Here is a 16,005-nt window from a genome sequence, read left to right on the forward strand (position 1 = left end):
TTACAACCAAAATCACTTTTGGGTGTTGAATTACTTTTTCACCCTCATTTAAACACACCAACAGTATTTTTTTATTATTATACACCAACCAAAATCACTTTTTCTCTAGTTCTTTCAACTTTTGTAGTAGTTCTTTAAACTACCTTCCCTACTTTCCCAATTTTCCCTTTCTCTGATTCTTCAACTTTTCTGGCATTTCTTTGAACTACTTTCCCTTTTTTCATTTTCTTTGAATAGAAGTCTGATTTGTGAAGTAGCAATGGAAAGGGACTTGCCCTTCTTCTTCAAAGATACATCTTTTGATCTATGCTTCTTCAAGGTATTTTTTTAAGTGGTTATGAACTGACATTAATAAGAGATGTTATAGCTTATAGTTTAATGAATTCACTTTAAATTTCAAATGCTAATGTAAAATTTTTAATATTTATATTCGACATACAATTCTTACCGATTTTTGAAACTTAATTCAAATACATAGAGCATTTGAATTTGTTAAGTTTATGTTTTCTATGTTATTTTAATATCTAATATGGTTTATATATTCAAATTAAATTTTACAAAAAAAATGCAAGTTATTTTAAATATATTAAACTTTTCTAATTCATGTATTAAAATATTAAGAATAATGTAACAGCCTGATTTTTAGTTGTGTCGAAAACAGTGGTTCGAGACCACCAAATCCGACGAGTAAGCTCGTAAATTTTATTATTTAGTATTTACTATTCAAATGTGATTTTAGAAGGATTTATGAATTAGTAATTTGTGCTTTATAAGGATTTATTAGGTTAAATGGTTTAAAAATGAGGTATCGAGACCTCGATTTTATAAATCGAGCTGTAAATATTTTTATAAATATTTACGGAGTATCATTAAGATAGTATTAAAGTTTTGTTAGAAAATATTAACGTTTTGATAATTAATTAATTAAAAAGGACTAAATTAAAAAGGTGCAAAACTTGCTAATTAAAGAAATAGTGATTAAATGGATTAGATGTTAAATGAGGAGGACTTAAAGAGTAAATAAGCCTAAAATAGAAGGCTAAGGCAGTATAAGCAGAAAAAACAATGAAATTAGGTGATTTAAGGGTAAAATTGTAACTTTTGTAAAATTCAATAAATAAAATAGCAATTAAAAGATTTTCTAGACATTTCTTCACCAATCTTCAGCCAAAAACAACCATAGGAGAGCTCTTAAAGCTATTTTTTTCATATTTTTACTACATGTGAGTTCAATTCTTACTCTTTTCTTGAAATTTTGTCTTTTAAGACTTTTACAATTAGGTTCAACTACCTAATTCATTAGTTTTTTATTTTATTGGTAATTTTGAAAGTTACCATTGATGAATACTGAATGTTTTGATGAATTAACATGGATTTAGAGATTTAATTTTGTTGTATAATAATTTTATAAAGTAATTTTGATAGATATTGATTTTGGGACTAAATTGTAAAAAGGTTAAATATTAGGGTTTGGTGTTAAAATTATGAATATCAAGATCTGTGTAATAGTCTAGAATATTTAGATAAATTATCAATTGAGAAAAATTAGCTCATTTGATAGACTAATTAGTAAGGGACTAAATTGCAAAAGTTGTAAAAGTTAAGGTAGTAATTTTGAAAATTGAAGGGTATTAATTGTGAAGTAAATTGAAACTGAAATATGTGCTAATGAATAGATAATTTTATATTTTAGATAAAGAGCCAATAGATAATCTTGAAAAAGGGAAATTAGCAGAATAGTCCCTGAACTACTACAAATCTTACAAACTAACCCAGGTAAGTTCATATGGTTAAAATTTAACATTTATTTATTAAATTGATGAATGGTTTTATGTATTTATTCATATTTATTGTTGAAAATAAAATTATTGTTAAATTATGAAATTGAATTGATTGTTCAAATCGAGTGGAACGTGGGATTGAGTACAATCGTTCTGTGGCAAAGGATGAATTGACAGTAAATGCAAAGGATAAATTGATGGCAAATTACCCAAGTAAATCGAGGTTCAACATTTGTTGCGAAATTTCGTGTTTACTTTCCGTTTAGCTCACGTGAGCTTCTGTTAACTCATATGAGTTTCTGTTTAACCCTAATAGGTTTTCGTTTAGCTCTTTTGAGCTTCTGTTTAACCCTTATGGGTTTTCATTTAGCTATTATGAGCTTCCATTCAACCCTTACGGGTTTCTATTTAGCATTTATGAGCTTTTATTTAGCATTCGGGCTTATGAAAATGATGTACTCATATCCGTAAGTCGTTCTCCGATTTGGTAAGATTTGGTAAGTGACATAAGAAATTCATTTCGAAGACTTATTGTTGTTATTGATATTGATCTAAAATAAGTGTAGTCATCGATTGAAGTTGTGATTGACGGGGAAATTACTTTGAATGAATTTATTTAATTTGATGTGTTTTGTTAGGTTCGGTAAGGTTTATGTTTTAAGCCATCAAACTTACTAAGGTTCATTAAGCTTACTTGTTTTGTTTAATGTCATTGTATATTAACGTGAGGTTGGGAGATCGGATCAACACATCAAGCCACACTATCCAATTTAATCCGGTAGCTTTTGTAACGTATACTTTGGTTTATATGGCATGTGTAATGTTAGATTGGTTTGTGTAAATGTTAAGATTTACATTTTTTTATATTCCCAACCAACTTATATATGTATGGTTTAATCATGTTTGACATATGTGTTTGGAGTAGTTAGGTGATGGATGATTTATAAGTATATAGGTGAATTGACTAATGTGGTGAATTAGAATGTTAGGATATATGTGATAATATGAAAATATTAGAGCTAGGAATTGGTTGTTTTGGGGGCATTGTTATGTCCTATATGTATGAAATTTGGGATGTTTAGGTTAAAATCAAGAATGGGTGAGAAAAATGGCCTTGAAATGGCCTATTTTCGTCTACACGGGCAGAGACACAGGCTTGTGTCTCACACACGGCCTAATACATGGGTGTGTGGTTCGGCCATGTGTCCCCTACATTTTAAAATTTTGAAACAGAATGCCCAGGTTTTTGCGCACGGCCTAGCACACGGGCATGTGGCTTGGCCGTGTGACCCAAGTCATAAGTTACACGAGCATGGACACGAGCTAGGACACGACCGTGTGCCTCACATCGAATGCCCACACGGCCTAAGACACGGGCGTGTCTCTTGGCCATGTGAGCCACACGGCCAGGCCACACGGGCATGTGTCCCCTGCATCCAAGGAAATTTTTGAAATTTTGAGAAAAATTCTTTGAGTTTCCGGTTTAGTCCCGACTTACTTCTAATGCATATTTTGAGCCTCGGGGGCTCATATAAGGGACAATATGAGTGAATTGTGTTCGGTTTTTGATATGTTTATTAAATGATTTGAAATGATCATAATTGATCTGAAAAGTTTGATAATGCTTCGTAACCCTATTCTGGTGACGGATAAGGGCTAGGGGTGTTACAAAAAGTTATAATATTTTTATATTTTATTCTAATCTAATTTGGTGTATTTCATATATAATAACATTAACGAATTTTAATAGCATTTTAATACATCTTGTCTTCCTTAACATAATCATGTTTAAAATAGACATTTTATATTTTTAAAAGTACTTTTCACAAAGAATGCTAAACTAGTACTTAATTTAATTCTATTCTCGAACTTCTTAATTAATTAATTAATAATTCAAAAACCCATAAATTAATTTTCAGGTCATTTCCATTTAGTGAGAAATCTATGTCCATTTCTGAATGTTTCTAATTTCTCAAACTTTATCATTTCTATCCATTTCTATTCGTTTGATTCAACATGCAATTAATTTCTAGTTTCAACGAGCTAGCGAAGGGATAGATTGAACACATTTGATTTGGGCTTAAATGATTTATAATTAAGTTCTAGATTTTTCCTATTAATTATAAACTCATTTAGTCACGAAGTCATTCCACTATAGTATCGTACGTGAGCTCTCCTTAATGATATACCATTACGAAAGCAACTCGATCAGCGCTCGTCCAATGACATTGTCATAAATATGTTACCCTCATAGGATATCCTTAGTCTCTTTGGAATAAATTCGCTCTCCCAATAGGATCATATTTTATCTCAGGTAACTATTACATCTTCCTTCATGAAAATTCAATTACTATCAAATAATAATCAAGTCATTCATCACAAAGATGAACAACCCGTGGTCATGTTTACTTTTCATCTATCATGTAATACCAATGAGAGAATATCATTTACCCATGTATTGGGCTATGAATTCCACTATTGTAAATAATGATACATACTGCAAAAGTCGTATACCCAACGCACCAACTTTCGGTTCCTTATCTATTTGAACTCAGGTAAGTATACGAGTCACGTATACATAGTCCGTCATCCACTCAGGATTAAGATTGTCACACTATGAACGTCACAAGTGAATAAATCCACAAACAGATTCAGGATTCATTCTCCTTGGGTCTAGTCCAATGTATTGTCAGTCTAGTCTGTGACATCTATGTCTCTATCATTTGAGAGTCATCCGCTCCGATGCACAAGACAATGCATCTCCCCAATTGGACTTGATAGATGGCACATTAATCTTTGAATTGGTTTGCTCATTTTTTATTACACTAATGACATATTTAGGTTCATCTACTAATATAAGTTGTCTTTTCATATTACGATTCAACCACGTAATATCGTTTATTATTAGTTTAAACATCAGACAACCAGTATACCAATATTTGCTTATATTTTTCTGTGCATGCAAAAACCACGTGAGGATATTATACAAAGTATATTAATGTAATCCATGAATTATTTTATTAACCAATCTGTTTGAAAAAATTACATGTTTACAAACAAATATACTACACTTAGGGCACCAGATTCAATAGCGAGTACACCACCACTGAAATGGTGGAATTTTTAGTAGTTGACCATCCAACGACCTACAATGTCATTTTCAGAAGGTCAATCATGAGGATGACTAAAATGGTAATAGTCACCTTCTACATGACAGCTAAGTTTCCTAACACCACAAGTGAGAGACATATGAAAGCTAACCAGAAGACAGCTCGAGAGTGTCACATTGTCTCCTTGTAGCTCATAAGGAAAGATCAACCTTCTTTACCTCCCCCTTTGGCTTATTGCAAACCACATTCTCATCCTTTGGTGGGGATCAATGTCATTAGGAGGACGAAAATTGATTTGGAAGGCCTTGAGGCCAAGCATGAAACCTAACTTCCTAAGGCACAACTAGTAGAAACAACAAAACTTGTCTTCTTGTATTAGGAGGACCCAAAGAAGATCACTTAGATTGCTTCTACCCTTCCCCTTGAAGAAAAATAATTTTTTAAGTTCCCTGCTAACGAAAGGACGGGATGTGTTTGCTTGGTTTGCAGCAAACATTCCAAGAATCCACCCATCCGTCATTCAGCATTCCTTGGGGGTTTATCTTAGTGCTCGACCAGGAAAGCAAAAGAAGAGAAAATTCTTCGACGAGAAGGTTAAGACTACTAGAGAATAAGTATAGAAGTTACTATAAAAGAAAACTAATCATTGGTAATTATAAAGAATTCAAAAAAGAATTTATTAAAAAAACTTCTTACCTATTTTGAGGAATGACACTTGGCCATATTCTCTAATAAAAAAGGAAAAAAAAGATGCACCTTCTTTGAACAGATTCTACCATTGATAGAAAAATGGCATAACACCATTTTCAAAGGAAAAAAATTAATAAAATGACAATGACCATTTTCACACAATGAATGGCTTTTTAAATGAAAGTAGCCATTTTAATGGTATTGGCGTAAAGCCATTGACAAAAAATTAAATAATGGCAGTTGCTCATTTTACACGAAATTCACATAAGGTGCTATTAAATATACATGGCTTTCTGTTTTATATTTTCATGAATAATACTCAACTCTTTTTATGTTTATAAAGAACTTAGGCAGCGAAACATGGATAATTTTTGTTTTGTGATCTTATCTCAGACTAGTAAATCAAAATCGATTTCGCATCGAATGATCCTTTAAGTTCATTAATTTAATTTCACATTTATTTTTGTGTAATATATTATTAGACGTGATAATCTTCACTTTCCTTCTCCTTCTTCCTCCTTACCATGTTCTTTTATCGGCTTTTTCTTTTTGCTCTATCCCTCTTTCTTCCTTCGGTTGGCAACGAGGTTACCGACAATTCTCCTATGGCAACCTATGTCGCCTGTTGGCCCTTCTTTTTCCCTCTCATTTATTTATTTACTCCCTCTTTTCTTTGGCTTGTTGACCATTATTTTCATCGACTTCATCACCAACCTTCAGTCAAAGCCATGATGGGTGTTAAAATAGAATATTGATAATAGCAATGTATCGCAAAGAAAAGAAAGAAAAAAATAGAACACACAGATTTTACGTAGAAACCCTTTCGGGGAAAAACCACGGGCAGATGAGAAGAAAATTTACTATGTCGAATTCGAATAATTACAAGGAGTATAGACTGCGTCTATTTATAGGTTTAGAAAACCTTATTCTAATCGACATCTAATAGAAGTAATGCAGAAAGGTTGAAACACCTTATTCAAATAAATATCAAACAAAGGAAGTAAACTTTTATACGGATTCTTCTTGTGCAGCCTTCGCCCTCTGGCCCTCAGCCTTTGCCCTCGTGGATCCCCCTATCTTGTCACTTGTATTTTATTTTAATAAGAATTTGGGTTACAAATCTAACAATGGGAGTGAATGAATTTTCTCGAAAAAATAGTGTGTTGATTGTTGGTGGTGTTGTTGGCTCTTCCAGCTCCATGGTGGGTTTTGACTTCACTGGCACATACATTGGCTTGATGTTTTTGCGTTTTGATGATGACACAACACAAAGTTTTTGGTTCCCTTTTTGCTATGTTTAGTGCATTTCAGGATTGCCAAATATGTAAGACCTTTCCGCCTCTATTGTTTTAGGTTAGCGAGAGACGTGTCCATTGCAACAGAGGTGAAAGCATAACGGGGCTCTACAGACCATGGTGGGTTTTGCGCCCCAATGGCTAAACACCAACATACATGGTAAGGGTTTCTACCATTACTTCCTCTTGATAGGCAATGGCAGTTTAATTCAAGCGGAGCTTGCTCTTTTCTTGATATTGAGTCTTAGGCTCTTTGAACCTTATTTTTGTTTTGAATGTAAGAATTGTTTTAGATTTATTGCAATTTTTATAATTTATCTTATATTGATTATACATTCTAGAGGACTTAGCCTTCGTTGGCTTGTGATCTTTTTATTTGAATGAAAGTTCTCTTGACAAAAAAAAAATCTTGAATTTATGCTAACTTGGGTATTATTTCTTTTAGGGTAAAATATACCAAGGTCACTCAACATCAAAATTTACAAATGGTCACCAAACTATTGGAAAGTTTTCATTTAAGTCAGTAAACTATTCAAAAGTTTTCATTCAAGCCATTGGGTTGTTATCTTTTTTTTAGAAATCTGGCTAACAAGCTCCAAACAGCGATTGGACAATTGGTACTGTGAATCAGTACCCTCCTATGAGTAGATAAATATAACTTAGATCCAAGTTGATCTAACGGTTAGTGTTAGAGATTGGAGAAGAAAGTTTTCTGGGTTTTCGTTTGTAGATTCGTGACATTCAAAGTTGTTTCATGAAAAAAATTTAATTGTAGAAAATAAGGGAAAGGAAAGCTTTTAATTGGTGTAGGTGGTGTGAACAAAGAATGTTATACATCGTGATTTTAACAGTCTAGAGACTTAAATGAAAATATTCAAATAGTTCAATGATCATTTTATAATTTTTTGAAATTTAGTGATCAATTTAACAGCCCGGTTTAGACCCTAGTCAAAACAGTGGTTTCGGGACCACAAATCTGAGTCAAAAAATATTTTAATTATATTTTATGTGTTTACAGCATGTTAGAATGCATGTGTAAAATTTTCGTGAATTAATTTTACCGATTGGTTGTTTAATTTTATAAATGGACTTAATCGCATAAATTGTAAAAATGACTTGCTATTTGTTAAAGTGCTATATGGCTATGTTCTTTTAATGTGGAGGCCTTAAAATGAAATTAGGCCATTAAATGATGGCATGGACAGTAGTGGACAATCATTATTAAGCTTTTATATTATTTCATTAAGGATAGTTTGGTAATTATGTTAATAATGATAATAAAAAAACATCACTTGTTCATCTTTTTCATCACCATTGCCGAAACTTAAAAGAAAAAGAGTTCTTAGGGTTCGGTCTTGTCTAAGCTTGATTAAGGTATGTGTTTAGCTCGGTTTTTGATAATTTTTACGTTTTTGAGATCGTTGCTTTGTGTTTTAGCTAGCCCATGCATGAATTTTTGAATTGGTTGTGTATTTTGTGATTTTCCATTGAAGAGAGCTTGTTATTTTTGTTGTTCGATGATGGAAAATAAATATATGTTGTTAGATTATCATGTTTAATTAAGTGATTTTTAGTAAAAATGTCTATTTGGGATTAAATTGTGAATTTTGTAAATTGATGGGTCAAAATGTGAAATAAATGAAAGAAATGGGCTGCTAGGGACCTTAGTGAAATTCGGCCAAGCATGGGTGTGGTGAAATTTTAAATATTTTTTATTTTGTGAAATAGGGACTAAATTGTAAAAAATATGGAATGTTAGGGGCAAAAGTATAATTTGGCCATTTATGTGTTTTTGGAATAAATTTGACTGAAATGTGTTATTAAATAGCCAAATTTGAATTTATATATATCAAGAACAAAAGAAAACGGAATTAGATTGGGGAAAGTCGAAAGTGGTCGAGTAGTTGATTCCATCCTTTCATCTTTGTCCGAGTTAAGTTCATAAGTAAATAAATGCCATTAATTTCTAATTTATATGAATTATAACTGCCGAATTGAATTATTAAATGTATTTGGGTATATGTCGAATTTGATATAAGTATGGCAGAATTAATTACGAGCTTGAATTGATCGAATTACAACATCCGAAAGCCCCGTACGAACCTTAAGAGTAGTTAAGATACATATGCCAGGACATAGGATTCCGATATGTGATTACGTGTAAGACCATGTTTGGGACATTGGCGTCGTATATGATTTCGTGTAAGACCCTATCTGGGACAGTGGCGTCGATATTTGATTACATGTAAGACCACGTCTAGGACGTTGGCATTGTATAAGCTTTCCGAGTTATCTGAGTATCCTATTTGATTCCGAACGGTTCAATTAGCAATGGTACGGCAAAATCGAATGTGAGTTCAAATTAAACGATTCAGGTATGTTTGAGTTTATATGAAGTTCGAAAATAAAGGTAGGTGTTGTTGTATAATATGATATTGTGAACTAATTGTTTACATTTGATTATAAATACATGTGTTTGAGATTGGGAGCATTCGGCCTACTTGAAATAATCATACTAATGTTCATTTGATAATTTAATTGCTTATGACTTATTAAGTTATTCAAGCTTACTGTGTGTGTTTGTTCGTTGTTTTATAGATTTTGGAAGTTAGTTACGAGCTCAAGGATCGCCAAGGAAATCCGTCACACTATCGATTGCCATTTCGATAATTTTTTTTTAAAAAAAAGCTTGATCTTTGAACATATGGCATGTATAGGCTACCAATTGTTGTTGTCGATTTTGAAGTTGTATATATGTAAAACCATGCGAAAATGGCTAGTAATGATGCTTATGTTTATGCATTTTCGGTCATGGTATAAGTTCGTGTTGGGAATCATGTTTCATGAAATATGTTGTAGTGTGCTTGATATATGATTTGGTATAATATGCAATTGTGGTTGTTATAATTCGGTTCAAGTGAATTAAGCGTGGTTGTTTATATATTAGTTTGGGAAATGGTAGTGATGAGCTGTTATATTCAGTTGATGGTAGGTAAATGAATACATATGTGCCTATGTCATGAATTTTGGTAATTTTGGCATGATTTATAGCATATGGAATTGGCATGTTTTGAATTGGCTAAATTAGATGAAAAAATGATTAATGTTAGTCAAGTGAGCAATGTATGAATTGGTTATGTTGCAAGTGAAATTCGATCATTAGGATATGATTGTATGTATTTGTACAATTTTGCTTAGTTAACCATGAGGTATAGTTCAACTTAGGCTAATGTGCGCATGTGGGAAAGCTTATAAATGAATGTTTTGATGTAAGTTGAGTACATGAAAATGACAAATGATTAAATAAATATTATTGATATGTTTAATTTCTAAAGCATGATTAGTATATGTTTTATAAGTGGTAAAAATCATGTTGGTTTTTGTTTGGTTAAGTAAAGCAAATGTGTGAATATTATAAGTTGAGAACTACATGGTTTAAATTAATATGGTCTTATGCGCATAGCCTTGTGATGAGTTAAAATGGCTAGCATATTTGGTTTGGATTGTTTTTTTTTTTTTTGTTTTTTAGCACGTGGTTTAGGTATGTTATGAAATGTCTTTGATGTTCAAAACGATTAAAGACATTATAGTGAATTGCATATGAATTAGTAATGCACATGATTATATTTGATTAATTGGTAATGTTTAAAAAATGTTTCATGTATGAAAGTTTTATAAGACACATGTGGTAAGGTTTGATATATATTAGTTGAATTGAAATTTTGATTTGACAAAAGATAATGATATTGATATGGTTCAATTTTATAGCATGGATTATTTTTGTAATATGATTAATAATGCATGTTCGATTTATATTGGTCATGTGTTTTGTGTATGCAGACTTGACTTATATGGATGAGTGATTGGTTGCTAATTGAGTTGAAAATTATTATAAAAAAATCGAGATAATTTTATGCATGATTTGTATTAAGTGATTGTGAAGAACTGTGCTTATGTTTAGTAATACTTCGTAACCCTAATCTGGTGACGGATACGGGCTAGAGATGTTACAATCAAAGCATAAATTTATCAATAATTTATTGGCAATGCATATGTCTACCTTTATTTTTTATATTATTTAAGTTTAAAAAACAAAAATAGACATTTTGTCACTTATTGTGCTTCACCCAAAGAATAATACTCATTTTGAAAGTCACGTAGTCATGTAGAGGTGAATTTAATTTATTTTGGTTGAATATTTTTATATCTTTCAGTTCGGTTGATTTTTTTTATTTTTTATATTAATTTTAAATTTTGAGTTTTTGATCTTTGGCTTAGTTTAGATGAGTGGTTTGTTTATCTCCGGTGAGATTAGTTATTGTAGTAGTAAGATTGGATACTGTAGCGGTGAGATTAGAATCAAGGATGAAGTGTGTGTTTGGATTCAAACGTAGCTGTAACGGTGTAATAAGAATAGAAAATGACTATTAAGGACATTAAATTAGAAAAAATATATGATACAAGTTTTTTTAAATTATTTTACTTTTACGAAATTATTAAAAATATGTGAATTTATAAATTTATTTAATAAAATATTAAAATGTATCTTCGATATTTTATTATAAATATTTTAATTAATTATATAATTAATTTTATAAAATCCACTTAAAAATATTATTTATTATCATGAAAATACAAACAATATTATTATAATGAAAAATTGGTTTTAAATTTAATAAAACTAAAATTTTAAATATAAAAGAGATTGGGATAAAAGATAAAATGAGATATATTTTACCAAAAATCTATAAATTATAAAAAGAAAAAAACACATGACAAAGACAAAAGGGTAAAAACATACCTAACAATGAAAAATTTTATTTCTAGTGGTGTTGTGTAACGTTCAACACACTGATACTATGCAATATAAACAGCTTCCACCAACACGATTACATTAAAATAATACTAAATTGCACCACATCGGAGGGAAACAGACATCCAAAGGAGTCCTTATTCTAATAAGCTAGCTTTCTTTTATGGCTTTTAGATATTAAGGTTTCAATTAAATATTTCTAAATAATGAATTTTATCATTTTTTGAAATATGAAATATTTCATAAAAAGTAAAATTAATTATCTATTAAATAAAAATTCAAATTCAAATTCAAATCTATTTAAAAAAAGAATTTATTGGGTTCAAATAGAATTTTGAAGCTTAACTCTATCATGATCGCCTTGGCTTAAAACATCGTTTTCTTGTATAATGTGTTCTGATGTTGTATGTCTCAAAGACTGTCAACTCTGAAGCTGTGTGTATGGCCTGTGGTTCTCCATCGGCACTGCTACATGGTAAAGTAAGCTTAGGGCTAGTTTGGATGGGCGGTGTGTTTACCTCCGGTGAGGTTAAAAACAGCGGTGGCGGTGAGATTAGTTACTGTAGCGGTGAGATTGGGTACTATAGCGGTGAGATTAGAAATAATGGTGGAGTGCGTGTTTGGATTCAAACGCAGCTGTAGCGGTGAGGTGAGAATGAAAAATGACTATTAAGGACATCAGATTAGAATTGATATATAATAGAAGTTATTTAAATTATTTTACTTTTTTAAAATTATTAAAATATGCAAATTCATTTAATAAAATATTAAAATGTATCTTCCAATATTTTAATGAATTATATAATTAATTTAAATTAATTATTAGATAAAATGATAATTATTTTAATTTTTTATAGTTATAATTAAATTTTTTATAACAATGATAAATATTATTTTCACAAATAATAACATTATACTTGGATCTAATTTTGAAGTATCTAAACGGATGATTTTAATAAAAAAATATAGTAACATAAGACATAACAAGTTTCATTATTACTAGAAATTAGGTTATGATACAAAATGTGTTTACAAATATTGATTCATTAAACTAGTTGCAATGGTTTCCTTAACATTGTGATTTCAAGGTCACTTTCTCGTTAGAAGAACTCGATTCACCTCATCAAAGCGGCTTGAAGAGACGGCATGTCCGTATATTCTCAAATTCTCGAAAATCCTCATCATTTGACCAAGCATGTCTTGAATGTAATTATGCAAAACCATTGTTGCAATAACTATTAAAACTTGCTTGTCGAATGAATAACTTGAATATCTCTTAATATTGGCCATTTTTTTCCACACTCCAAATGTTCGTTCAATCACGAGCGTAACGAAGAATGGGCATGATTAAAGATTTCTTTTTCCAGATACTTGATGATTACCTCGACGAAAATCGTAAATGATATCGTTCCCCTATATGGACCTAGAAACACGCCATTTGTGGATATCCTAATCCACAAGATAATATTTTCTGCAAAAAAGTAAAACATAATATCAAGTTTAAAATAAATTTAAAATTTTAATATTTTTATGTAAAAAGTAATTAAAAATTAAAGTTCGACACGGTGGAGGTGTGGAAACTTCAACTCTTGCTTTCTAAGTGCTTGCAAAAAATTCTACTATCATGTCTTGTTCCTTCCCAACCGGAAAATGCAAAATAAAGCACATGTTGAAGTCACAAGTCGCCATAATATTTTGAGTTGGTTCACATTTCCGTCCGATATAAGGTATTTGAGAAGAAGGCGAAATGCATGCTTTTATGTGTGTTCCATCTATGGCCCCAATACAATCCTTTAAAATAAATACAAGTAATGAGATAAAAGTTAGAAATAATTTATGTTTTAAAATATAAAGATTGTGTAAATTTTACCTTAAAGTGAGGCCAATATCTTGTATCATGTCGAATATGGTTCGTACTTCCTCGAATTGACCTTCAATGGGTTTAATCGTGTCTATTCCCATTCGAGCAAATATATGCAACATATCGGTAAAAATTGACTAACAGCTTCCCGGATCGTTGAAATCGCTGTTGCATTTGAATTTGACTATCTATTTCCAAGAATGTACAATGATAATGCTAACTTCTCCATCGCCGATACTTTCCCATTCTTTAAGCCATAACTTGTTTGCAAATCATGCAACAATCATGAAATATATTTTTGGCATCCTAAAACTAATCATGCAACGATCATCGTGCCCATTTAATACTTCGTCCACCCACATTTGACCAAGATAATTTGAATCCATACGCGGTTGCATAGTGAAATAAGTTTCATGGTGTACCAATACACCTGCTTAAGACATATTCTTCCTCATTATGATAATTGTTGTGCTCAACTTGGGTAACAATTGTGGCTATTCTTCGTTGAGCTTCTTCACTTAATTCGAGGTATCATAATTCATATCAAAACTATTATACATATTGTTAAATTCATCCATAACCTGAAAAAGTAATCAAATAAAATAAATCCTTTAAAATCTCGTGACATTCTATACAACACAGAAACTTGATTAAAAGCATAACATAAAAATACCAAACATAAAAAGTAGTATACATTAGTTTTATATATAAAAAGTAGTATAGTTATATTACAATAATATTTCTAAGGAGTCGATGGTGGAGGTGGTTGATGGTATGGTTGGAAGGAAATGAGGATGTTGCTACCAAGGATGAAAATGATGCAATTGGATTTTGTTCAGATACTCACGTCGAAGCCACCAAACCCTATCATCCGGATCTAAGTTCAAAACATTTCTCGTTTCACCAGTATTTGGAACATTTTGGTGGCAAAATAGTACAGTTCATCTCTTTTTGGAATTTCATCTCCCAAAGCACGCAAAGCATCCATTGCATTTGAAATAGTATATTGAGAGTGAGGAAAAATAATTTCATTCACTGACTTCCTTGGACTAGCCATACTCTCACACAATTTCTCAATCTGAGTAGTTAATGTATTTCTTGATGATTTTCTACTTGAACTTGATTTTTTTCCCTTACCGTGTGCAGCCCCAAGTGTTTGCTTTCTTCGATTAGGGATTTCATGAGAAGGGTTTGATGGTACCTCATCAGGGGGAATACCTTCATTCTCGTTACTATGTTCATCTGAATCACCAAATCCCTCATAAGGTGCATCATCTCCCATAGGAACCCCACTTGGAAGAACACCAGACGAAGGTGCCCAAGCGTTCTCTCCGGTGGCTACAATGCCACCAAACATTTGCCACATTAACTCATTCAATCGTGGCTCAATTCCTTTCTTCTTAAATCCTTTAAAATCAGGATTTTCCTACATAAAATGCTAAATGTTAAATGTTATACTAAGATTTTTATAATTGTAAATTATTAATTTCAATAAACTTTATGCATTAAAATAATGATAAAGTTAACACTAACCTGTATTTTTGCAGCCCACCATTCTTCGGTAGCATCGACCGTCTTTTTAGATGGACACCATCCAATACCTGTAGATTCCTTAAGCAACTCCCTCCATAACCTCCATTCCTTTTTTAATGTATCCCACTTATTTTTCAATTGAGGTTTTCCATAATTTTTTGTGTTTTGCTTGAAAAGAGTAATGACATTTTCCCATCCTTTTGAGTTTAGATGAGTTGTCGGTCTATTGCCGTTGACTTCATTCACATAAAGTTCACAAAATATCAACGTCAACTCATCATCCCAAACAGCTTTTGTTGCTAAGCTACTATCTCCCTCCACAAAATTTCGTGTCTTTACCATCTATTATTATTTTGATTTTAAATGTCAATAGACATAAAACCATAAATATATAATTAGATATAAAAGCAGTGGTGATTAATTTCATTGGAAATGTATAACTCTTTAGCAATAAGTCCTACATCATTACACTAAGGGAATATTCGTACTCTAATCACAAGTAATGCAAAATAGCTTTTGTGTTTATCTACTATTTGAGTTAAAAGTATTTTATTCTCTATTACTTGTGTACTTAATTTTATCTACCTTTTCCTTTCAATTTTAATTGCTTGTTGATGATGTTCAAGAGGCTAGTATTGGCTAATGAAGTTTGCAAAGTCCTTATTGCATGCAAGGTAGCAAAAATTTAAAAGCAATTGGCTTTGCATGTCAGCCACATGCACTTGCATATGCATACATACATGTACCGAATTTGCCAATAAGGGCTCAGTAGCTTTTGTTTTTTTCGTATATGCTTTCCATTATGTTATCATTGCCTAAGCACTTAAAGTTTGTGTATGAAAATACAGTAACTTGAACAAACAAACTAATATAATGTATGAAAATACTTATCCTTCAAAATTTTTTTATGAACCTCTAAGTT

General features: G+C 31.3%; 1 protein-coding gene across 1 annotated transcript; it reads right to left on the reverse strand.

Annotated features, from left to right (window-relative positions):
- Positions 1 to 14,433: 14,433 nt before the first annotated feature.
- Positions 14,434 to 15,425, reverse strand: LOC105793829 (L10-interacting MYB domain-containing protein-like). Its single transcript, XM_052628856.1, has 2 exons — positions 15,084 to 15,425; positions 14,434 to 14,976 (listed from the first exon to the last, which is right to left on the reverse strand). Exons 1-2 carry the CDS (start codon positions 15,423 to 15,425, stop codon positions 14,434 to 14,436), a joined length of 885 nt encoding a protein of 294 aa, XP_052484816.1.
- Positions 15,426 to 16,005: the final 580 nt, after the last annotated feature.

This window comes from Gossypium raimondii, chromosome 3 (assembly GCF_025698545.1).
Source record: "Gossypium raimondii isolate GPD5lz chromosome 3, ASM2569854v1, whole genome shotgun sequence".
NCBI lineage: Eukaryota > Viridiplantae > Streptophyta > Magnoliopsida > Malvales > Malvaceae > Gossypium > Gossypium raimondii.